At 40.2% G+C, this 25,332-nt stretch overlaps 1 protein-coding gene across 3 annotated transcripts in view; it reads right to left on the bottom strand.

Moving 5' to 3' along the window:
• The window catches only part of ADAMTSL1 (ADAMTS like 1), a 952,161-nt gene that overhangs the window by 187,627 nt on the left and 739,202 nt on the right, over positions 1-25,332 (bottom strand). For all 3 annotated transcript variants that reach the window (XM_021927825.2, XM_021927824.2, XM_021927826.2), the window contains one exon: positions 1,248-1,549. In XM_021927825.2, the coding sequence (XP_021783517.2) occupies positions 1,248-1,549 (302 nt within the window). The remainder of the gene's footprint in view (positions 1-1,247; positions 1,550-25,332) is intronic.

Below are 25,332 nucleotides of genomic sequence, written 5' to 3'. Positions count from 1 at the left end.
TTACAAAAGACCTGCTGGAGAAAATTGATTCTTTGCTAGTACTTGTTCCACTATTCATTCCTTTTCAACTACATGTGAACAGTGTGGCACATTTATTCTTACGTTCTCAATCACGACAAAAGACGCATTTTCAAAGTTTCTAAATGTCATGGTTTAGAAAATAGTTTTGAGAAATCATTTTAGTACTTTTTTCCACCGACTATTAAGAATCTTTGCTGAGAAAACAGAATCCCAGCATGCCCAAAGGGGTTACTAATAGCCAGGGAAAGATCTGGCACTTCCTCATCTATTAAAATCTCTCTTGGGATTAGACGTAGGAGATGGTGTCAATATTAATCTACCGTATTTTTAAAGCGGGAAGAAAGATCGTGATCTTGAAGAATCAATTGTTGATTTCAATGCCTTCCTCTGCCACTACAATCCTGTTCATAACATCTGAAAGTCACTGAATCTACTGTTCTATCACCATTGAATACACCAAGGAGAACCAGGTGGATATGTGTGGAAACATTTAACATGAGTTAACTAATACTCATAATGAGAAAGCTTCAAGAATTCTCTAGGTGCTTAAAGAAGTATGGTATGATGGAAAGACACTAGACAGAGAAAGGAACACTTTGTCCTACTCCCAGCTCTGTTGCTCACCAGCTGTATGATCTTGAACAAATCACTTTGTTCCTCTGACTCTTAGTTTTCTCATCTGTAAGATGGAGATGGGGTCAGACTTTGATCTTTAAACTCCTTTCCAGCTCCAGGTAACCACCGTATCAGTTACCTTTTAGACACCCTTCCTTGAGATGTAAACAGATTATTACCTTGGGAAATCAGCTGAGTACATCGGAGGGACTCCGACTAGTTCTTGGGTCTTGGTTCACATGGCATGCACTGAGGCAAGGGCAGAGATCAATAAAACAATGTTGAGAGCACTGCCAGGTCAGTGTCAACTGTGTTTCTCAGCTAGATACACGATGATATGTTGCAAGACATCAGAATGACAACTGAAAGCCAAAGCATTTGTTGTACTGGCCACTCACAGCTGACAGTCTGAGAGCCACTGGAGCCAAGAAAGAAATACATCTGTGTTTCATTGAGTGTGCTTTACATTTAGAATGGCTGCCTCCCCTCCTCGTCCTACTTATCATTCTTGGATTTGAGGCAGTCCCATGACCCAGCTGCACGCAGGAAGAGAAGAGAGAGAAAAAGAGCAAGAAGTTGGCGGGGATCTGAGCCAGAGTCCCCTTTCTTACCTCCTCCACAGGACTCGGAGCACTTGGTGAACCCCTCGTACTCCCAGTCATACAGCTCGTCGAAATCCTGCAGGCCACCGAAGAGCCCATCTGTCTCGTCTGGGTTGAACTCAGGAATTTCCCCACTGCATGGGCCTGCATAACAGGCACGCTGGGATGCTGGCTTGGGCCCTTCACACTCATCAACAGGCAGGTCAGCCACGGACTGAGAGAAAGACAGGAGCACCTGGCACCTGACTATTCGCACCTGGGTCCCCACACCACAGGTGACTGTGCAGGCCGACCAGGCCTCTGGGATGAACCTGCAGTCAGCAAGCAAACAAGAGGAGAGGATGAGAAGCCCCAGGCAGGAGGCCACGGGGGTTGTGAGGGGCTGCATCCCACCTGCCTCCACTGCCCAGAACTGTCCCAGGGGTGCTCAGGGCTCCTCCACCCTGTCCAGTGATGGTGCTTCAGTTTAGTTCATAAGCGATTTTGCCACTGTTTCTGGGTTGCTTGCTTCATGAAGGTCACATGAACTCCCAGCTGCAACACATTCCAGAGACCACCTGCTTGCTCCCTGCTTTGCACCCACAGTGGAAGCTCTTCCAAGCAGGGAATTGGTGGTTTCTTCTCCTCGCTCTAAATTCCAGTGAGATAGGAATTTGTTTTACAAGACCCCACTAATAAAATAGGATGCTGGAAAGAAGACGGCCAGATCCTGTCAAACCAAGATGGCAACGAAAGCGACCTCTGGTTGTCCTCACTGCTCATTAATACACTAATTATAATAGATTAGCATACTAAAAAGACACTCCCACCAGTGCCACGGCAGTTTACAAATGCCATAGCAATGTCTGGAAGTTACCCTATATGATCTGAAAAGGGGAGGATCCTCAATTCCAGGAATTCTCCATTCCTCTCCTGGAAAACTCATGAATAATCTACCCCTAGTTTAGCATATGATCAAGAAATAACCATAAAAATAGCCAATCAGCAGCCCCCAGGGCTGCCCTGCCTATGGAGTAGCCACCCTTTTATTCCTTTACTTTCATAAATTTGCTTTCACTTTGCTCTGTCAGCTAGCTCTTGAACTCCTTCCTGCATGAAGCCAAGAACCCATGAGGTCCCACCAAGGCTGGACCTCAGTTTTGGGGTTTGCCCTGTGACACCAGCACTTGTGCCTCTTGCAAATGGCTGGCTATTCTTATAGCAGACTGATACTGATAACGAAATAAGCCCTTGGAGATATTTAAGGAAGTTTTTTTTTTTTTTTTAAATAGTCTAGGTCTCATATTCTGTAACTTTCTTTGTTCAATATGCTTCCCGAGATTTACTTATATGTATAAGAAGGTATTTTTGTGTGTAAGTTTCCAAGAATGGTGCGAAGTCTTGTTCCTTACACATTCTTTGAATTAGCCTGAGCTCCAATTCTTTTTATATCATAGAGAAAAGCTGTGCTACAAATGTAAATCCACAGGCATACCACTGTAAATGAGAGGTTTCGCATTCAGACAAGTGTGCTCAACATCCTCACACCCAGTCCCCTAAAACAAGCCACATTAGTAAGAACTTCTGAGTTTTTCCCTAGAATGTAGAAAAATACCCAAATCTCCAAAAATGTCCTCCCACCTTCATTAATCAACCATGACCATAACTATAATGACCTTGAGAGGGACCTAGGAAAAAAAAGCCTAGAAGGAACCACTAACAGTTTCAAAAAGTTAGTATAATTCCGACAAAAACTTTGGGATAATTTTTTATTTTTCATTTTTTCCATGATCCTATTGCTTTCTCACAGGGAGTCATGCTGAGGAGGCATGCAGACCTGGCTCCTTAACCTTGACTTTGGCAGACAATGAAAGATCTGATAAGAAGGTTACAGCATTAGATGCTAGCAAGTGCAAATGGCTCCTATCTGGTTCAGGGAAATTGAAATTCTAACAGCAAACCGATCCAAGTTTTCAAACTGGAAGGAACACAACAAACATGTGGCCTGGACCGGAGCCTGGGCTTCATGTGGAACAGGGGTGGTCTGCTCAGAAGATAAGACTTCCCCCAAAACAGCACTCAGTGCTCTGAGGCATGGCAAGAGACCCTTTGAGAAAGGCCCGACCCCAGCTACCTTTGAAGAGTCATCCACGAGGAGAGAGCAAAGGTCCCCATATAGCCTTGTCAGGAAGGTGAATGAGGGTAGAATGGCCACCTAGAATTATCCCAAGAAAATCTCATCACAATTTCACCTCCCTGTCACCTTTTTGACTTCTTTGTTCTACCTTTTGCACCTAGAGAACTTGGGAAAAAATGGTATCCTAAAATATTAAAAAGTCTTCTTGCTTTAAATAAGGCCCCCGACAGGAGCTTTTTAGGAACATAAAACCAAAAGCTGCCAGCAAAAATCATTTTAACCCTTTTATTACACATCCACATCCACCTGCCTGGCTCCTGTGACAAGAATCATAACAGATACACAAGCACCGAATTTTGCCACACAGGTGCAGACACAAAGGAAAATGCATGCTAAACTATTTTGTGTGTAAGAAAGACACGAAAGCAAATGATTAGCCTGCCAACTTTGACAATGGTGTGATGAATAACACTTCTTTAATAGTGTGGTACCAAATTTTGTTTTCGAATCAGAAAGATGGCAAGATCTCAAGAAGAACTGCACCCTACCAGCTTTTTCTATGCAATAAGAATTACGGTTCTGTTGCTTATAAAGAGCCCTCTTTAGGAACCATTATAACAAGGCAAGGGCTGGCAAGCTTTTTCTATAAAGGGCCAGATTGAAAATATTTTAGATTTTGCACACTGTGTGAACTTTGTTGCAACTACTCAACTCTGCCATTGTGGAATGAAATATGTAAACAAATTAGTGTGGCTGTGTTCCAATAAAACTTTAGTTTTAAAAAGGAGGTGATGGAGGGGTCTTGATTTGGCCTGTGGACTGTAGCTTTCCAACCCCTGCTATAGGAAAAAACATTTGGTAGAGATACAAACACATTGAGATCCACAGATAATCCTCAAACTTATTTTAGGTCTTAGTTTCCATCTCTTTTCACATATATAAGCTTATGGAATATGATAAGTAGCCAACTTGATTGGTGTTTTCTAAGTGAACCCCAGATAAGATCTAGAATATAAATGATGCACAAACTAGACCCTTAGCTCTGCTTGTCTAGAATATGAATGACTTCGCATTTGATGTCATTCCAGAACCAAGAAGATACACCAAAAGCACATAAAACAGAAAGGCCATTCTACTGAAGCCCCATGAACTTGTTGCAATGGTTGAAACTTATTTTAAGGCATCATGCTTCGATTAAAACATATACACACACACACACACACACATATATACACACACATATATACATATATATGTGCACATGCACATGTGTGTAATTTTTTACTATCTAGACATTTAGGGTTAATAGCAAAAACAATAAATGTCTGTTTTATGTCTCCCAAATGAGAGTTTTATCAAATGTAAAACAGCCTCACTGGCTTACCTCCCAATCCACTATCCTTAGGTCTTCATCGAGTTCACACCAATTAAAAACAATTTGGTTTTTAAGTGGTGCTGTCCTTTGGCAGTCATCTTAATTTCTCTAGTGCATACAGTGTATGATATAATACAATCTCTCTTACTGAAGGCAGGAGATTATGTTTCAAAAGAAAAATATCTGATAGTGCAAATGGCCAAATGAATAATAACTGTTTTTCATAGGAGGCTTTTCCCCAAGTCCCTAGATCTCCCAACTCTGTATTTACTATCTTGAGTTTTCTGGCCACAAGTGGGAGGAAGCGAGGTCAGTGAGAGGGCAGGCAAGTGAGTTAGGAGGTTTAATTCTAATGTTTAGAAGTCTCATCTTGAACAGCACTTGCTGAGCTAGAAGCTTTAAAGAGGGACCTTTAAAATAGAGGGAAAATTTTTGTTTTTAAATCACTATGTTAATCACTTTCATGTAAAAATGGACAACAAAAAGGTTAAAATTTGGGAAGTTTAAAAATTCTTTTTGTTGGCCGGGTGCTCACGCCTTAATTCCAGCACTTTGGGAGGCCGAGGCAGGCAGATCACCTGAGGTCAGGAGTTCGAGACCAGCCTGGCCAACATGGTGAAACCCTGTCTCTACAAAAACACAAAAATTAGCCGGGCATGGTGGCAGGCGCCTGTAATCCCAGCTACTAGGAAGGCTGAGGCAGGAGAATTGCTTGGGCCCGGGAGGCAGAGGTTGCAGTGAGCCAAGATCGCGCCACCACACTCCAGCATGGGTGACAGAGTGAGATTGACTCAAAAAAAAAAAAAATTCTTTTTGTTAGCACCACTACCGTTGGATGAATGAAGAACGGTTTGACAAATGACTTCTTTAGAAGATGGGTGAAAACTTCAGAAGTAACTGACATGAATTCTGTATTTAGTCTTTCCTTTCAGGAAATTAAAACAACAACAACAACAACAAACCACACCTGGCAAATGAATGATGTATGCTTCTGGCTGGCCTATTTGCAAGCTTAATTGTTCCTTTCATTAACAAAAAATGTAGTCTTTAATTAGAGTAATTACCAGTCTCTTTTATGAAATAGAAAACAGTGACAATAAAATTCACTTGTAAAATCCCTAAGTGGTTTAAAAGTTTATTAGTGACTATTATAGAGTTAGAAGCATGCACTGAAATAATAAAAATAATCACTTTATTAATATACTGTTAAACAAAAACAACTTACTCTTTGTTGATTAGTCTCGTGTCACCACAGATACTAGCTAGCACTAACCTCTACGTGTATGTCTACATGGTCTGCAACTAACATATTTGATATGGTTTGGTTCTGTGTCCCCACCCAAATCTCATCTTGAGATCCCATAATTTCCATGTGTTGTGGGAGGGACCTGATGAACGATGACTGAATCATGGGGGCAGGTCCTTCCTGTGCTGTTCTCGTGATAGTGAACAGGTCTCACGAGATTTGTTGGTTTAAAAAGCGGGAGTTTCTCTGCACAAGCTCTCTTTTTTGCCTGCTACCATCCATGTAAGATGTGACTTGCTCCTACTTGCCTTCCACCATGATTGTGAGGCCTCCCTAGCCATATGGAACTATAAGTCCAATTAAACCTCTTTCTTTTGTAAATTGCCCAGTCTCAGACATGTCTTTTCAGCAATGTGAAAATAGACTAATACAATGTGAAAATGGACTAATACAATTGAAAATTAACTTTTCCTTTTATCCTATTACTTTCCTCTCTCCTCCTTTCTCATGTATGTTTGTTTTAAAAATCATTGGGATGATTAAAAATAAAAACAGCTTTATAAGTGTCTTATTTTGATGCCATCACTAGTTTCATGGCCTAATTAAAAAATGCAAATTGAAACATGCAGGAAGTCTCATTAAAAATACTCAATTTAGGTACAGGTTTTCAATCTAATTACATTTCAAGCTATAAGCCAATAGGGGTTGTGGATTTCTCTTTACTTGTTTCATTTGGTGTATTTTTGTGTATGTGAGTGGTGGCATGACAATAGGGTGAAAAAAGAGAAGGGAATAAACTGAATAATATGTGAGAAAAATTAGAGTTTAAAATTGGGCACAGTGGCTCATGCCTGTAATTTCAGCACTTTGGGAGGCTGAGGTGAGAGGATCACCGGAAGTCAGGAATTCGAGACCAACCTGGAGAAACCCTGTCTCTACTAAAAATACAGAAATTTGCTGGGTGTGGTGGTATGAGCCTGTGATCCCAGCTATTCATGAGGCTGAGGCAGAAGAATCGCTTGAACCCTGGAGATGGAGGTTGCAGTGAGCTGAGATCTTGCCACTGCACTCCAGCCTGCATGACAGAGTGACACTCTGTCTCAAAAAAAAAAAAGAACCCCAAAGATTACTGATTACTGGATATCTCTGTTAAGTGCATTCTTTCTAGGTTGTCTTAGCCTTTCATTGATTTGAGCAATTATATTTTACCACCCTGTAAGTGGCAGAAAATTGATAGTGCAAATGATTTTGCCCAGAGAAATACAGATTCCGTCTGGTGGAATGCAGTTGATTGTTGCCCTGTAGCTAGACCTATTTTGCATCTATTTGTAAAGTCATTTGGGCATTCATATTTGCCTAAATAAACAGGGTTCTTTTACATTTCCTTTGAATTGGCTGTAACATCTTACTGGTTCCCTCATTGGTTAATGAGGTAGGTAAAATCTTTGACAGATGTTCATTTTATATTTACACGAGAATCATGGATTCTCCCTTTTAAAAATCTTACCATTAACAAGTGACCACAAAGGGATCTGGAAATAGTGTATTGGAAAAAGAAAATATTTCATAAATAATTCTACTCTGAATTGACCAAAAAGTCTTTTCCATAAATATGTTATTTAGGACCAAAAATTTTACATACTTTATTGGTAAAATATGTAATTCCATATTGCCTCATCATATTTTTAACCCAATCTTCATTCTTACATGTATTTTTTAAACTTTGAAAATTGATCCTTCTCCTGATTCTGGGCAATCCTTGAGACATTAATGGAGTAAAAGCCTTAGGATAAAGTGCAGTTAACTAAACCTAAGCTTCACATTTTGGCATCTGTAGAGGCTTTTGGATAAATAGGGAAAAAAATTGCTACTGGATGAGAAAGAAGCTTGAAAGAGAGAAAAGGAAACACCTTCTTTGTATTTCTACTCTTATCTACTTCCTTTTTTTTTTTGAGACGGAGTCTCGCTCTGTCTCCCAGGCTGGAGTGCAGTGGCCTGATCTCAGCTCACTGCAAGCTCCGCCTCCCGGGTTCACGCCATTCTCCCGCCTCAGCCTCCCGAGTAGCTAGGACGACAGGCACCCATCACCATGACCGGCTAATTTTTTTGTATTTTTAGTAGAGACGGGGTTTCATCGTGTTAGCCAGGATGGTCTCCATCTCCTGACCTCATGATCTGCCTGCCTTGGCCTCCCAAAGTGCTGGGATTACAGGCGTGAGCCACTGTGCCTGGCCTCTACTTCCCATTTTTACACGAGATCTTCTGATCTCGTGTAAAAACTCTTTAGTTCTTTAATGCCTCTCAATGATGTCAAAAAGAAAGATTTAAATAAACCCTCTAAGATAAGTAAACAAACACCATTTGGAATGCTATAATGGAAGGCAAACTCTTCAATTGAATCACTTTAGTAATTTTAAAATTACTTGTAAAATCTATAATATTAAGGCAATCTTAAAATATAGCTGGAGCATTAAAGTTTTGAGAAAATACTTATCCAAATATCCCACACATTTACTTAGAACCATGCCTAAATCAATCCACATAAATGAGAATCTACTTATTAGGAAAGATCTTTACTCAAGGATATTTGATCTGAATGTGGAATTATGAAAATATTTCTCAACTGCTGTTGTTTACAACTCTCTGGAACTGCAAATAATTCATGCTAGTTATGCAACTCATATTGAGGTCTCCAAGCAAAATTTTTCAAAGGTTCTAGGACATCACTCCTCACAACATCTGACAGCACCACTTCTTTTCATAGATTTCTCAAATCCTCAAGTGTCATGCCTAGGCTATGAGGCATTTTCAGCACTGTAAGGTGCCCCAGTAGAATAATCAAAAACAGAATGATCCTGAAAATTAAAATAAAACAAATAATTTTGAAGCAGCCACCAATACAACTACTTGAAAAGAAAAGAATTGAGTGACTGTCCCTGTCTAATGTTGCTAACCAGTAATAATTTGAGGGAAGAACTTAATTTAAAAAACATACTAAAGTGGCCAGGCACTGTGGCTCACACTTGTAATCCCAGCACTTTCAGAGGCCAAGGCAGGAGGATCATCTGAGGCCAAGAGTTTGAGTCCAGCCTGGGCAATACAGCAAGACCTCCTATCTACCAATAATAATAATAATAAGTTAGTTGAGTGTGGTAGCACACACCTGTAGTCCCAGCGACTGGGAAGGCTAAGGGGGAGGATCTCTTGAACCCAGGAGTTCAAGGTTACAGTAAGCTCTGATTGTGCCACGGCACTCTAGCCTGGGCTATGAAGAAAGATCCAGTCTTGCTCTGAAAAAAAAAAAATAAATAAATAAAAAATAAAAATAAATTTAAAAAGGAAAAAACCCAGCAAAACACATGGAAAAGCTATATTTAGAGATATTTTTCAAGTAACAAAAAGACTTTTTCTCATGATAATGGTGCTGTTTTGGGTTGAGAGGCGGCTGGCCTCTCTGCAAGAATGCCTGAATGTCTTTCTTGCAGAAAATGCTCAGTGCTGGAAGTTGGGTTAAAAAAAAAAAGTGCTGACTGCATTAAAGAGCACATTTTCCTTTCAAAGAGACTTTATACTAAAGGAAAATGTTGCAGGGGATGAGTTTTCTGAAAGTTTCAATTCATCCAGAGACTACTGGCTCTTTCAAAGCCTGAGATCTTGTATGTTTGAGCACTTTGTTGGAGTCATCTTGAAGTTCTGCCTTCTCTTTTCTCGGATATGGTTCTAGATCAGACATTATAAGGAGTCTTATTAAAGGAGGGTCCTGCTGACCATCAGGAGGTTGCTTTTCTTTAACAGTAAGAAAAAGGCCAGGAGGAAGACAGGTATCAAGTTCTAAGAACGCAGGCCTCATACTGTCTGCTATTCTTAACAAATCTAATCCTCATTTTGTCTCATTTCCAATGGCATTAAACATAATTGACCATTGCTTTCAAGCACTTCTTGAAATACTGTCTCCTCTTGAATTACATGACACCAAACTCTCTTGGTTTTCTTCTCTGGTTACTTCCCTCAGTCTCCTTTTCTAAGTCCTTTTATTCTGAAATTCAAAATATTGGCTGAGTGCAGTGGCACAGGCCAGGCATGGTGGCTTATGTTTGTAATTCCAGCACTTTGGGAGGCCGAGGAAGGTGGATCACTTGAGGTCGGGAGTTCAAGACCAGCCTGGCCAACATGGTGAAACCTCATCTCTACTAAAAATACAAAAAATTAGAAAGGCATGGTGGTGTGCATCTGCAAGCCCAGCTACTTGGGAGACTGAGGCAGGAGAATCACTGGAACCCAGGAGGCGGAGGTTGCAGTGAGCCAGGATCACGCCACTGCACTCCAGCCTAGGAGACAAAGCAAGACTCTGTCTTAAAAAAAAAAAAAAAAAGGAAAAAGAAAAAAAAATTAAAATATTGCAGAGCCTCAGGGCTTGGCTTTGTGCTGTCTTCCAATGTGTTCATCAATGATTCCTAGTTTCAAATACCATCAGTGTACGTGAAGCTTCTAAGTATTTAATCTCTATTCTAGAACTTTCTTCTTTGAAAAAAGTAAACATTAATTTAATTAATGTATTTATCAAAAACTTATTTAATGTTTCTTATGTGACAGGCACTATTCTAAGTGCTTTATAAACAAAAGTTGTTAAATCTGAACAAGAACATTATGAGATAAAACTATTATTATTCTCATTTAATAGATGAGGAAACTGAAGCATCAGTTACACAACTAGTAAGGTTTTGTGCTCTTAACTATTGCACATTGCTATTTTTTCCTTCTTGACATTTTTGCTTTTAAGTTTCAAAGGCAGCTCCAATCTCCGACTTACAATGTCCAAAATGGAACTCCTGATTTCCCCCTTCAGTAACCCAATCCTCTTCCAATCTTCTCCAGCACGGCAAAGGATTTTACTGGCTACCCAATTGCTCAAGTAAAAAATCAGGAGTTATTCTTGACCCCTCAATTTCTTTCACATCTCACTTCCAACTGATTGCTAAATTCTATAAATTCTCCCTTGAAAATATATACAAACTCATTTACTTTTCTCCATTTCCATTACCACCACCTTAATATAGCAATAATAAGCTAACATTACACTTACATGCTTTATGCATTTTACATATACAACTCATTATGACACTGTTGGGAAATGGGTACTGTTGGAAACATTTTGAAATAGGCAAAAGAGATTACTGGTTGTCTTTTCAATGACATGCTGGCATTTTCTAGCAAATTTCCAGGGGTGGTCTTGTTCTATGGAATTATGAGCCTTTGAAGGTCTTTGGCTAGTTAGTCTGTTTTGCAACTCCATAGAGATAGAAGTTTCCCTGTAGAGGGCTGGTGATGATACAGATGTTTCTTGTCCATAATAATATATGCATTTTTCTGGTCATGGCATTGCAAGTGGTTTTGTCTGGTAGAAAATATAAACTTTAAATCAAATTCTCATTTAAACTAGTTTTAACATCACACTGGCTTCCTCAATAATTTGTGAGTTAAATAAAATTTTTAGCTGGGCACGGAGGCTCACACCTGTAATCCCAGCACTTTGGGAGGCCAAAGTGGGCAGATCACAAGGTCAAGAGATCAAGACCATCCTGGCCAACATGGTGAAACCCCATCTCTACCACAAAAAAAAAAAAAAAAAAATACAAAAATTAGCTGGGTGTAGTGGTACACACCTGTAATCTCAGCCACTTGGGAGGCTGAGGCAGGAGAATTACTTGAACCCAGGAGGTGGAGGTTGCAGTGAGCTGAGATTATACCACTGCACTCTGGCCTGGCGACAAAGTGAGACTCCATCTCAAAAAAAAAAATAATAATAATAACATTTTTGACATGTGATTATTTTATATTTTTATAAGACTTACGATTGTACCCTTTCGAAAATTATATTTTAATAGTACTACTTTCATCTCAATTTCTAGTTGATAATATTGGAACACAATGATTTCTAAGGCCACACTGCTGAGTAAATGGTATTGTCAGGACTTGAACCCTGGCAGGCTGGCTCCACAGTTGGTGCTCTTCATCACCTCACTGTCCTGCCATGGGCTGCCATGCATACCATGATCACTAAAGCTAATACTGTCTTTCTGCTGGATTACCACAATAGCCAATGGTCTATTTTCTTCCTCTGTTACTCCTTACTGACCTATTCTTAATGACATAGCTAGGGAAATCTTAAAATGTAAAGCTTTCAATTGTCTCCTACTGCCCCCAGGTAAAAAAGACAAACTCTCTCCCAAGGTTATCTTATGCCATTTTCCAACTTCATCTCCCACGATTTTCCTCCAGCTACTACTCTCTCCAGCCACACTAATCTTCTTTTACTTCCTTCAATGTGGTCAATGCTTTCCTGACTCAAGATTTTGGCATGTGTGGGTTGTACCCTGGATCACCCTCCTTCCTTCTCTTTGCTTGGAAAAACTCCCACTCATCTTTCAGGTCTCAGTATATATGTCCCTTCTCAAAGAGGGCTTTGCTGGCTGATATGATTTGGATTTGTGTCCCTGTCCAAATCTCCTGTCAAATTGTAATCCCCAGTATAGGAGGAGGGACCTGGTGGGAAGTGACTGGAACATGGGAGTGGATTTTCCCCTTGCTGTTCTCATGATAGTGAGCTCTCAAGAGATCTGGTTGTTTAAAAGTGTGTATCACCTCTACCTTTGTCCTCTTCCTCCTTCTCTGGCCATGTAAGATGTGCCTGCTTCTCGTTCATTTTCCATCATGATTGTAAATTTCCTGCGGCCTCCCCAGCTATGCTTCCTGTACTACCTGTGGGACTGTGAATCAATTAAACCTCTTTTTAAAGAAATATTACCCAGTCACTGGTAGTCCTTTATAGCAATGTGAGAATGGACTAATACAGAAAATAGGTATAAAGAAGTGGGGCATTGCTATAAAGATACCTGAAAATGTGGAAATGACTTTGGAACTGGGTAACTGGCAGAGGTTGGAAGAGTCTGAGAAGGCAGGAAGATCAGGGAAACTTTGGAATTTCCTAGAGACTTGATCAAAATGCTAGTGATATGGACAATGAAGTCCAGGCTGAGGTGGTCTCAGGCACCTCAGGCACTGTGGAACCTTGAACCTTGAACTTGATAGTGATAATTTAGGGTATCTGGTGGAAGAAATTTCTAAGCAGCAAAGTGTTTCAGATGTGACCTGGATGCTTCTAACAGCATATAATCACATGCATGAGCAAAGAGATAACCTGAAACTGGAACTTATATTTAAAAGGGAAGCAGACCATAAAAGTTTAGAAAATTTGCAGCCTATGTGGTAGAAAAGAAAAACCCATTTTCTGGAGAGGAATTCAAGCCAGCTGCAGAAATTGGCATAAGTAAAAAGAAGCCAAATCTTAATAGCCAACACAATGGGGAAAATGCCTTGAAGGCATTTCAGAGACCTTCACAGCAGCCCTTCCCAAATGTTAATAACCAAGACAATGGGGAGAATGCCTCAAAGGCATTTCAGAGCTGTGCCAGTCCCTCCTATCACAGGCCTGGAGGCCTAAGAGGGAAGAATGGTTTTATGGGCCAGGCCCAGGGCTCCACTGCCCTGCACAACCTTGGGACACTGCTCCCTGTGTCCCAGCTGCTCCAGCTTCAGCCATGGCTTAAAGAGCACCAGATATGTCTCAGGCATCTGCTCCAGAAGGTGCAAGACATGAGCCTTGGAGGCTTCCACATAGTATTAAGGCTGTGGGTACACAGAGGGCAGGAGTTTAAGCTTAGAAGTCTCTGCCTAGATTTCAGAGGGATGTATGGAAATGCTTGGGAGTCAAGGCAGAAGTCTGTTGCAGGAACAGAGACCTCATGGAGAACCTCTACTAGAACAGCATGCAGGGCAAATGTGGGATTGGAGGCCCCACACAGAGTCTCAACTGGGCACTGCCTAGTGGAGCTGAGAGAAGAGGGCCATCATCCTCCAGACCCCAGAATGGTAGATCCACTGACAGCTTGCACCATGAACCTAGAAAAGCTGCAGGCACTCAACTTCACAGGGGTGGAGATGCCCAAGGCCTTTGGAGCCCACCCCCTGCATCAGTGTGGCCTGGATGTGAGACATGGAGCCAAAGGAGATCATTTTGGAGCTTTAAGATTTAATGACTGCCCTGCTAGGTTTCTGACTTGCATGGGGTCTGTAGCCCCTTTGTTTTGGCTAATTTCTCCCTTTTGGAATGGGTATATTTACCCAATGCCTGTACCTCCATTGTATCTTGGAAGTAACTAACTTGTTTTTTATTTTACAGGCTCGTAGGAAGAAGGGACTTGCCTTGTCTCAGATGAGTCTTTGGACTATGAACTTTTGAGTTAATGCTGAAGTGAGTTAAGAATTGGGAGACTGTTAAGAAGGGATGGTTGTATTTTGCAATATGAGAAGGGCATGAGATTTGGGAGGGGCCAGGGGCAGGGTAATATAGTTTAGATTCGTGTCCTTGCCCAAATCTCCTGTGAAATAATCCCCAGTGTTGGAGGAGGGGCCTGGAGGAGGTGATTGCATCATGGGGAGAGATTTCCCCCTTGCTGTTCTCATGATGGTGAGTGAGTTCTCATGAGATCTGGTTGTTTAAAATTGTGTAGCACTTCCTCCTTTGCCCTCTTCCTCCTTGTCCAGCCATGTAAGATGTGCCTGCTTCCCCTTCTCCTTCTGCCATGATTATAAGTTTCCTGAGACCTCCCTAGCTATGCTTCCTGCACAGCCTGTGGAACTGTGAGTCAATGAAACGTCTTTTACTTATAAATCGGCAAGTCTCAGATAGTTCTTTATAGCAATGTGAGAACAGACTAATGCACTATCCCTCAGGCCTAATAGGTCCCCTATTAACCTCTTTGAGCATATTTCCATTTTCTTAGAACAGCTACCAGTCTTTGATAATCACAATGCAAATCTTTATGTAATAATTGTCCCCCTCACTTGACCAAATCTCTATGAAGGTAGAACTTCACATAATAGGAGCTCAATAAATAATTTTTCAAAGAAATAAATGGATTGATAAACAGAAGGATAAGAGTTAATGTTATGATTGACTTGGTACTGTGCTTATTCTTAGGGCCAAAGACTAAAACCAAGCTAGATAAAGAGGCAACAGCCAAAAGACTCTAAGAAACTAAGTCATACTTTTCTGTTCTAGGCATTTGGCATGAGGAAATACAAACCTCTTCCTACTGTAGGAGTTTCATATGGCTATAGAAACCATAAGAAACTCCTACAGCAGGAAAAGCTTGGAGTTACTATACCCAAACTGAGCAGCTATTGTGGGCGTATTCATTTATATTTCTTATAGCCATACTTGGGCAGTATATGCCTGCTGAATTTCATCTTGATGGGTTGTTAGGTAGTCATGTAGCTTGAGGTAAGCTGAAATTCTGTGTCTATCACACTTCAGTGAAATATCAATAAAATGTCATTTTGAAGAATAAAATATTAAGGGGCAGCTTTGAGACAGATGCTGACTTCAATAATTTTTACAGGACTCCGGTCAAACACTGCCTTATCATACCATCAGCTACTCAACAGTGAAGCGCTGGAGCACTTTGGAACTGTTTCTAGGTTAGAGAAACCCAAGGTAGAGCTTTGTCTTTTTTATCTACTTTTTAAAACCCAACATCCATACAATTTTGGGAAAAAAGGAAGAAAGACTACTCACTACACGTAGCAGATACAAATAAAGCCAAATTATTCTTTTCAGAAATGAAAAGTGAGGATATGACACTTGTTTCAGATCATCTTTCTTTCTCTTTGCTTTTCTGACCTAAATGAACAGAACGTGATTTGAAAATTTGCTTTGCTTTTCCTTGAAAATAGTCTGCTTAAAAGGCCACATCCCAGGGACTCAGATGCCATCACAGCTTACAATGCTATCACTGCATTTTTAGTTCTCAGCTTAATATTGGAATGTAGTTTAAATGCCTATCATTTTCCCTGGCTTTGATAAAGATTTAAAATATTGGAAACCAATACTTTTCATGTACCATTTCTTCTTTACATGGAACGAAATTAGTTTATGTTGTAATTTTGTGAAGATTTCTTTCCCTTAATTCAACACGTTTGGCTAAGCTTTCCAATGAAAAGTTCAGTTCATTAGAAATGACCTTAACGGACTTAACATATATTGGTGGTGACAGGGTGCATACTTTATTTTGGCACACAAGGATCCCATTAATTTGTCTCTGTCACTCTCTAGGGCTCTGCTAAGCAACAATTCAGATTTAGCTTTCTGAAAGTAGCTACAGAATGAGCAACTGTGGTGACAGAGGGAGGGGCTGATAAATTTAGAACTTCTTGGTTTGCAATCAAGGCTTTTCTAATGACTACATAAAAATGGCTGTATCTGCTCTTGAGTTTATTATTGATTCTGCTGTCTCTGTGTATGGAGATCAAGTATATTTAACTGAGAGTAGAGAGAGGTTGCTTTTTCACCCAGGCAGCTTCTGAACTTTTCTTACTCATTTTTGTAATTCCTCATAAATCTCTTTTTATTTAAATAAAGATTTGTCTCTTAAACTCTGGGCTAACTCAAAAGTATGGTGCTTATAAGTGAGTCTTCAAAGACCCTCAGGAGTGTAGACAAAGAAAGGCAGTAAGGTAGTGTGAGCTGGGAACCCATTAGCTGAGTTTTGAGTTAAATATTGTTGTTCTCTCTCAAATGCCATTAGGTACAAGATGTATGAGGCAGATACAACAGCTGCCTCAATTTCTCTATTTGTAATAAATCGTTATTAGACATCTTAACTCCCTTAAAGATTCTCTAGGAAAATGAATGATGCTAGAAAAGGCCTAATCATAACAAGACTTTATATACGTAGCACTTCCTGCATACCAGGTACTTTACACAGATTAACTTAAACCTTAGAAGAACCCTATGAGATAGAGATTATTATCATCCTCACTTCACAGGTGATAAATGGAGGCATATGGGGTTAAATGACTCCCAACGTCAAGATTCACACACAAGCTCTGTGTCTCTGGGGCCCACACTTTTAGTCACTGTGCAGAGCTGTCTTGCATGGAGGCATGATCAAAAATCAACTTGTTTTTTACTCTGATTCCAGCAGGAATGTATCTGTGCTAGGGCATACAAATACTGAGACTCACCCCTCACCAGTTCACACAGTTGGCAGCTTAATATATCTGAAAAAAATCAACTTTAGGAAATTATCTGTGACTTCTATAGCCTGTTTTTAACATATAGGTAGGAATATCTGAGGTACGCATAATGATACAAAATATCTGATCACTTGCTATGTAAAAACATCATATATCTTTCCCCAAGTACTAGTTTTGGAATCAAAGCCAGATTCAAATCAGTTTGATCATAATCTGTCAAACATCGGTTCCCATCAACATCCCCCTCAAACCCTTTCAATGTATATATTATATTCTTTTATCATTTATTTCTGATGTTTATGCATTACCATGTAGTAGCTTAACTATTTGATATTTTATCTTAGAGGCAGATGAAATTCTAATATATGCTGGTAGAGAATTTGGAAATTCCACAAATAAGTCTCCTGAACTCCTTTTTAAATCAGTAACCCTCTCATACTATGATACCCAAACATCAAATTGAGTTTCTTATAGACAGCTAGCTCATTTCTTCAGTCTGTGGATAGACAACCAGTACTCAACACTTTGGTCACAATCCTATTGCTCTTGTGATAAGAATGCACTAAAGGTTTCTTGAGGGCAAAGACTATGGTTATTTTTGCAATACCTGCACCTGGTACATAGAATGGCATAGGGCAAGCAATTTATAGGTGAGTTTAGCTTCCATCATTAGGAGGTGTGAACAATGTAGCAAGTCTAGTGGCTCTCTAAAGTCATCTAGAATACGGAATTAGCCCAAGAAATTATATTAAGCACTTTGCTGCTGCAGATAATAGGGAGGAGGCCAGAAAGAAAGGTGTTGGAAATGAGAGAGGTCAAGACTATTGTAGGGGAAGGGGTGATGCTGTCTGGCCAGGGTGAGGCTTTAGCTCTACCATATGCCAGTTTTCAAAATTAAGTGCTTTTTTATCTTATAATTCTGATGCTCAACTCTTTGCTGCTTGAACATTCTTTTTGTTGATTGAATAATCTGTGAAGTGTTTAAATTTCTTGATCTTAGATTTCTTAAGAATCATGAATCATCTCACCTGTTTCTATACATAAACAAGATATTCCTCATTACTTTTCTGTAGCCTGAGATTCATAGAGAATATAATTCAGGTATCTCATATTTAGAATATAAATAGTAACACTATATGGACCCATCAATGATGTTTGGTTCACTACATTTTGAGGAGGGATATAAAAACACATGTCACACAATTAACATTTCTAGCCACTTAAAAAAATATTAATTCACCTTCTTAACCACTGAGTTAAGTCATCTACATTCTTAGACTACTTATTGGGTATAAATATGGACTAATGAAAACATATGCTTAAATATATCTTTAAATACTATTTTCAACAAGGTAAACAAGGCATTTAATGATTACAGAATCACCATGGTAACTCTTATTGGCTTTTCTATATGCATCTAATTCCTTGTGGGTTCTGTTCACATAGATGCATGACAGGAATTTCCCTTTGCTTCTTATTCAATAAACCCCACTGCTAAGCTGATGCCATCTGGCATCCAGATACTACTGCTGCCTTCTGCTTACTTACTTTTGTTCCTCTTCTTCTTCTTTTTTGTAATGGCTCACAACAAGGTTATTTATGGCAATACATTTAAGCCCTGACTATTATGTTGAAGCACAAATACAGTCTCCTAACCATGCAAAGCCGTTGACTGAAAATCTAGTAAGATAACTCAAGATCTTTTAAAATGCAAGATCAAGGCACAAGAACTACCCAATCTTACCTTTGAAAAAATGGCATCATTAACGCTCTCCACCTGGTGAATGCCAGCTATTTAACAAGAGAATGCCTGGATAAAATGGTTATGTTGGCCACACCGTGTCCAAAGCAACTGGCATATCCCATTGTTCTTCTGAGCCATTGAAGAACTACTGGCAACTGAAATATATCTGGAAGAACTTGGCTTCCCTAAGTGCCAACTGGTCCTCACTTTCTCTACCTGGGATGCCTTGTTTCAGAGATCAGGAAGAGCATCTAAAGCATCCAGACTATACCTTTTTTTTTTTTTCTTTTTTTCACATGAGTCCCTTAGCAAATTACACCTTCTAGGGCATTAGGTGGCCTGTTAGCAGCCTGAAGGAGTTAAGGAAATAAACAATTTCCTTCTGGTCCCAAGTCAGACAGGCTTTTTAAGGTAAGCTGAATGACTTCCTATCCAACAACATTTCTTTAAATGTCCTAGGGATCATCATTGTATAATTTTTCCTCAAGAAATTAAGCTGTCGGAAGGGTCACACTATGTACTTGCCTGGGTGATGCGTGTCAGGCGATAGTGATGTTTATGCATACATCTCAACCAAGACTAAAACTACAGTATAAAAATAAGAGGTAGAAAACCTGTCAGTAATTTTTTTAACTTTCACTTGATTAACAAATGTAATTGTACTACCACTTTGCAGTTCCAATTCCCCACCTAATAAAGGTACACTTTTGAGTTTCCAAAAAGTCTAGAAAGCTATTCCTACATATTGTTCCACGAAAGCAACCAGATGGGCTCAATCTGGCATTTAAATGATATATCCTAAATCTGACAGCACTCTCAACAGCTGGACGGAAACTTGAAATGACATAGTTTGAACCTTAACAGAAGATAATTTTATCAGTCTTTTCCCCATCCCCTCTTTTCTACTACTAGCATGGAACTGCTATTACCCTCTCCCAGACTCTCTCAGAGTCTTAGGAATTGTAGAAGTCTACCTCAACGGTCAGAGGCATTTGAACCAGGGCGACTCCATCTCAAATAGGCACTGGGTAAAATGAGGCTGAGACCGGCTGGGCTGTATTCCCAGGAGATTAGGCATTCTTAGTCACGGTCTCTCTCTCTCTCTCTCTCTTTCTCTCTCTCTCTCTCTCTCACACACACACACACACACACACACACACACATATATATATACGTGTATATGTGTATATATATACACACACATAAATATAAATATATATATATATATTTTATTTTTATTTTTATTTTTTTGAGATGCTCCGTTGCTCAGGCTGGAGTTTGGTGGCATGATCTCAGCTCACTGCAGCCTCCACCTCCCAGGCTCAAGCAACCCTTCAGCCTCACACTCCTGAGTAGCTGCAAATGTAGGCACACACCACCATGCCTGGCGAAGTGTTTTGATTTTTAGTAGAGACGAGGACTTGCTATGTTGCCCAGGCTGGTCTTAAATTCCTCATGTTGTACACACCTAGAAAATATATTCAGCTGGGCGTGGTGGCTCATGCCTGTAATCCCAGCACTCTGGGAGGCCGAGGAGGGTGGATCACCTGAGGTCAGGAGTTCAAAACCAGTCTGGCCAACACGGTGAAACCCTGTCTCTACTAAAAATGCAAAAATTAGCTGGGCACAGTGGCGGGCATGTGTAATCCCAGCTACGCAGGAGGCTGAGGCATGAGAATAGCTTGAACCCAGGAGGTGGAGATTGCAGTGAGCCGAGATCACGCCATTGCATTTCAGCCTGGGCGGCAAGAGTGAGACTACATTTAAAAAAAAAAAAAAAAGAAAAGAAAATATATTCATCACAATATTCCTACCTTTCCACCACATGAATCAAATGTGTCGTAACAAACCAATCTGTTGTTGAGGGAAAAAAATAAACATATAGAAGTATTTCTGAGTTGAAGATTCAGCTTTCTATGATGAATCTATCTATATATCACCACCATGTGAGCCAATCTCCATATTTATTTCAGTGGTTCTATGAAACTGATATCTGGATTTGTATCTTGTGCACGGTGTTTAGTGCAACCACAATGTTGGTTGTTGGTACATTCTTCTGGTCTATAAAATGTTATTTCTTGGCAATTCAGTTTTTACTCTTTTATCATTGTTTTCTTCTAAACATCTTAAAGCAGTTACTTCCCAACATATGTTTGGCCTGAGTGCTAACCAATCTTTTCCTTACATTTTGGGGTTACTAAAAGTATCTAACATTGAACAAGGGTATCTTGATATGCTGAAGACATTAATCTGGTGATTTTTCTGTATTATGTAATGAGATAGCTTGGTGATAATATTTTCAGTTTCCATATGGGGAAATAAATGATAATTACTGCTTTACTACAGAACTCTCCAACGTTAGCTGGAGCCAAAGCAAGAGATAATAGTTGTGGACCACTCTTCTTGCCTCGCTGTAGCAGTTCAGAAGTGACAGCCACAGCTTCTAAACATTACCATTTAATTTAAGCAGTGTGAGTCTCTTTGGTGGGGAAAGGAATGACTTGCTGACAGTTGATCATTTTTTTTTCATTATGCTTCAGAGAGTAATTATAGGTCGTTACATACATTTAGAAACCAGTCTATGTGGTTTAAGAAAAGATGGAATTAAGGCCATGCAACATTATGTTTTTTAAATTCAAAATCAATATAGATTTTAAAAAATGTGATACTTAGGATCTTTCTTAGGGTGCAGTGCACTAAACACATAAAAGTGTATTAAAATGTGGAAACCATATACCTTTCATTACATTATTCTACAGCTGTCATTTATTTTATTTTGGTATAAAAGTAATTATTATTCTAAGCACAATAGTATACATTTCCTTTACCCTGCACCAGCACTCCAATTACAATCTACTCCAATTCAGATTAATCATGCCAAAATGGCAATTTCATTACACTAAGAGTAGATCTTAATAGTTTAATATATGGCTATACTTTCAATGGCTAAAGCTATGTTTAACTACTTTAGGGATTTTATTAAGATTAAAGTTAAACGTAATGCATCTTAATCAGACCTTTAGCAGAAAACATTCATTACAAAACATGGTTGACGATGGCCTATGTAATGCTTCTGTGGATGCATTAAACTCCACTGATAGCTTTCATCTGAAAGGCATCTAATAATGGGAAGATGTTTACTGATGTAAGATGTTTCTATTTATTTTCAATTTTGTATTATTATTTACCATCAGCCAGAATGCAAGATTATACATAGGATTACACTTTAGTCCAAGTGACAAAATACAGTGTACAAGAGGAAAAGAGTTTATTTAGGTAAAATAATACATACCTGGTTTCAAATAGATTTAACCTAATAGGATATAAAAGGAGTCACCAGTTCTAATTATATAGCATCTTTCTGTGTCTTAGATAGGACCTTACTGGATTAAGAAGTTATTAATGCCTCCCTAAAAAGAACTGCTTATTTACTCCTCAGCAACAAGAAGGCCTGTCAAATCAGATACTGGTAGAGGAGAAGTAAAAAATTGTAAGCCTTCATATATTCATTTCAAGGTTACATCGTGATCTTTAATCACTTCCTTTCCTCCAAAGTTCTGCAATGGTTAGTTGTTTTTTCTCAAAGAAGTCAAAAAGTTTGCTGTAGTAACTTTACATTACAGAAATAATTTATGTTTGCTTAATTATCCTTTTAAGTAAAAATATGTGTTTCCTGGGCCAGGCGCGGTGGCTCACGCCTGCAATCCCAGTACTTTGGGAGGCTGAGGCAGGCGGACTGCTTGAGGTCAGGAGTTTGAGACCAGCCTGGGAAACATGGAGAAACCCAGTGTCTACAAAAAAAATTAAACTTAGCCTGGTATGGTGGCCTGCGCCTGTAGTCCCAGCTACTCAGTAGGCTGAGGTGGGAGAATTCATTGAGACTGGCAGGTTGAAGCTGCAGTGAGTTATGACTGTGCCACTGCACCCCTGCCTGGGTGACAGAGTGAGGCCCTATCTCAAAAATAAAAAAATAGGGAAAAAAAGTGTTTTCTAATGTGTGCATCTTTTTTATGTATGAAATCAAATGACAGAATACCATTTCTTTAGAAATCACCTTTGGTTATTGTACAAATCTGTATTTTGGATTTCTTGTGCACTCAGGTACACAACTGTGTTCTGGCAAACCACATCAGATTTACATTCAAATAGAATGAATCTGAGAAAATTCTAAATTGCATTTGAATAGGTTGCAATGTTAATTTATATCTCCAGTAAAATTTGGAAATCATTTTGTATCCTACATGCTGTACTATTAAGTCTTGGAGGGTAGGTGACATATCTTAAGTGCCAGTGAATAGCACAGAGCTTAGAACTTACATTAGGGGGGCGGAGCAAGATGGCCGAATAGGAACAGCTCCAGTCTCCAACTCTCAGCGCGAGCGACACAGAAGACCGGTGATTTCTGCATTTTCAACTGAGGTACTGGGTTCATCTCACTGGGGAGTGCCGGATGATCGGTGCTGGTCAGCTGCTGCAGCCCGACCAGCAAGAGCTGAAGCAGGGCGAGGCATTGCCTCACCTGGGAAGCACAAGGGGGAAGGGAATCCCTTTTCCTAGCCAGGGGAACTGAGACACACAACACCTGGAAAATCGGGTAACTCCCACCCCAATACTGCGCTTTAAGCAAACAGGCACACCAGGAGATCATATCCCACACCTGGCTGGGAGGGTCCCACACCCACGGAGCCTCCCTCATTGCTAGCACAGCAGTCTGTGATCTACCGGCAAGGCAGCAGCGAGGCTGGGGGAGGGGCGCCCGCCATTGCAGAGGCTTAAGTAGGTAAACAAAGCTGCTGGGAAGCTCGAACTGGGTGGAGCTCACAGCAGCTCAAGGAAACCTGCCTGTCTCTGTAGACTCCACCTCTGGGGACAGGGCACAGTAAACAATAACAAACGCAGCAGAAACCTCTGCAGACGCAAACGACTCTGTCTGACAGCTTTGAAGAGACCAGTGGATCTCCCAACACAGAGGTTGAGATCTGAGAAGGGACAGACTCCCTGCTCAAGTGGGTCCCTGACCCCTGAGTAGCCTAACTGGGAGACATCCCCCACTAGGGGCAGTCTGACACCCCACACCTCACAGGGTGGAGTACACCCCTGAGAGGAAGCTTCCAAAGCAAGAATCAGACAGGTACACTCGCTGTTCAGAAATATTCTATCTTCTGCAGCCTCTGCTGCTGATACCCAGGCAAACAGGGTCTGGAGTGGACCTCAAGCAGTCTCCAACAGACCTACAGCTGAGGGTCCTGACTGTTAGAAGGAAAACTATCAAACAGGAAGGACACCTACACCAAAACCCCATCAGTACATCACCATCATCAAAGACCAGAGGCAGATAAAACCACAAAGATGGGGAAAAAGCAGGGCAGAAAAGCTGGAAATTCAAAAAACAAGAGCGCATCTCCCCCGGCAAAGGAGCGCAGCTCATCGCCAGCAACGGATCAAAGCTGGACGGAGAATGACTTTGACGAGATGAGAGAAGAAGGCTTCAGTCCATCAAACTTCTCAGAGCTAAAGGAGGAATTACGTACCCAGCGCAAAGAAACTAAAAATCTTGAAAAAAAAGTGGAAGAATTGACGGCTAGACTAATTAATGCAGAGAAGGTCATAAACGAAATGAAAGAGATGAAAACCATGACACGAGAAATTCGTGACAAATGCACAAGCTTCAGTAACCGACTCGATCAACTGGAAGAAAGAGTATCAGCGATTGAGGATCAAATGAATGAAATGAAGCGAGAAGAGAAACCAAAAGAAAAAAGAAGAAAAAGAAATGAACAAAGCCTGCAAGAAGTATGGGATTATGTAAAAAGACCAAATCTACGTCTGATTGGGGTGCCTGAAAGTGAGGGGGAAAATGGAACCAAGTTGGAAAACACTCTTCAGGATATCATCCAGGAGAACTTCCCCAACCTAGTAGGGCAGGCCAACATTCAAATCCAGGAAATACAGAGAACGCCACAAAGATACTCCTTGAGAAGAGCAACTCCAAGACACATAATTGCCAGATTCACCAAAGTTGAAATGAAGGAAAAAATCTTAAGGGCAGCCAGAGAGAAAGGTCGGGTTACCCACAAAGGGAAGCCCATCAGACTCACAGCAGATCTCTCGGCAGAAACTCTACAAGCCAGAAGAGAGTGGGGGCCAATATTCAACATTCTTAAAGAAAAGAATTTTAAACCCAGAATTTCATATCCAGCCAAACTAAGTTTCATAAGTGAAGGAGAAATAAAATCCTTTACAGATAAGCAAATGCTTAGAGATTTTGTCACCACCAGGCCTGCCTTACAAGAGACCCTGAAGGAAGCACTCAACATGGAAAGGAACAACCGGTACCAGCCATTGCAAAAACATGCCAAAATGTAAAGACCATCGAGGCTAGGAAGAAACTGCATCAACTAACGAGCAAAATAACCAGTTAATATCATAATGGCAGGATCAAGTTCACACATAACAATCTTAACCTTAAATGTAAATGGACTAAATGCTCCAATTAAGAGACACAGACTGGCAAAC

The sequence above is a fragment of the Papio anubis genome, chromosome 13, assembly GCF_008728515.1.
Source record: "Papio anubis isolate 15944 chromosome 13, Panubis1.0, whole genome shotgun sequence".
NCBI lineage: Eukaryota > Metazoa > Chordata > Mammalia > Primates > Cercopithecidae > Papio > Papio anubis.
Note: the sequence above shows the minus strand (reverse complement) of the source record. Positions and strands in the feature narration are given on the sequence as shown.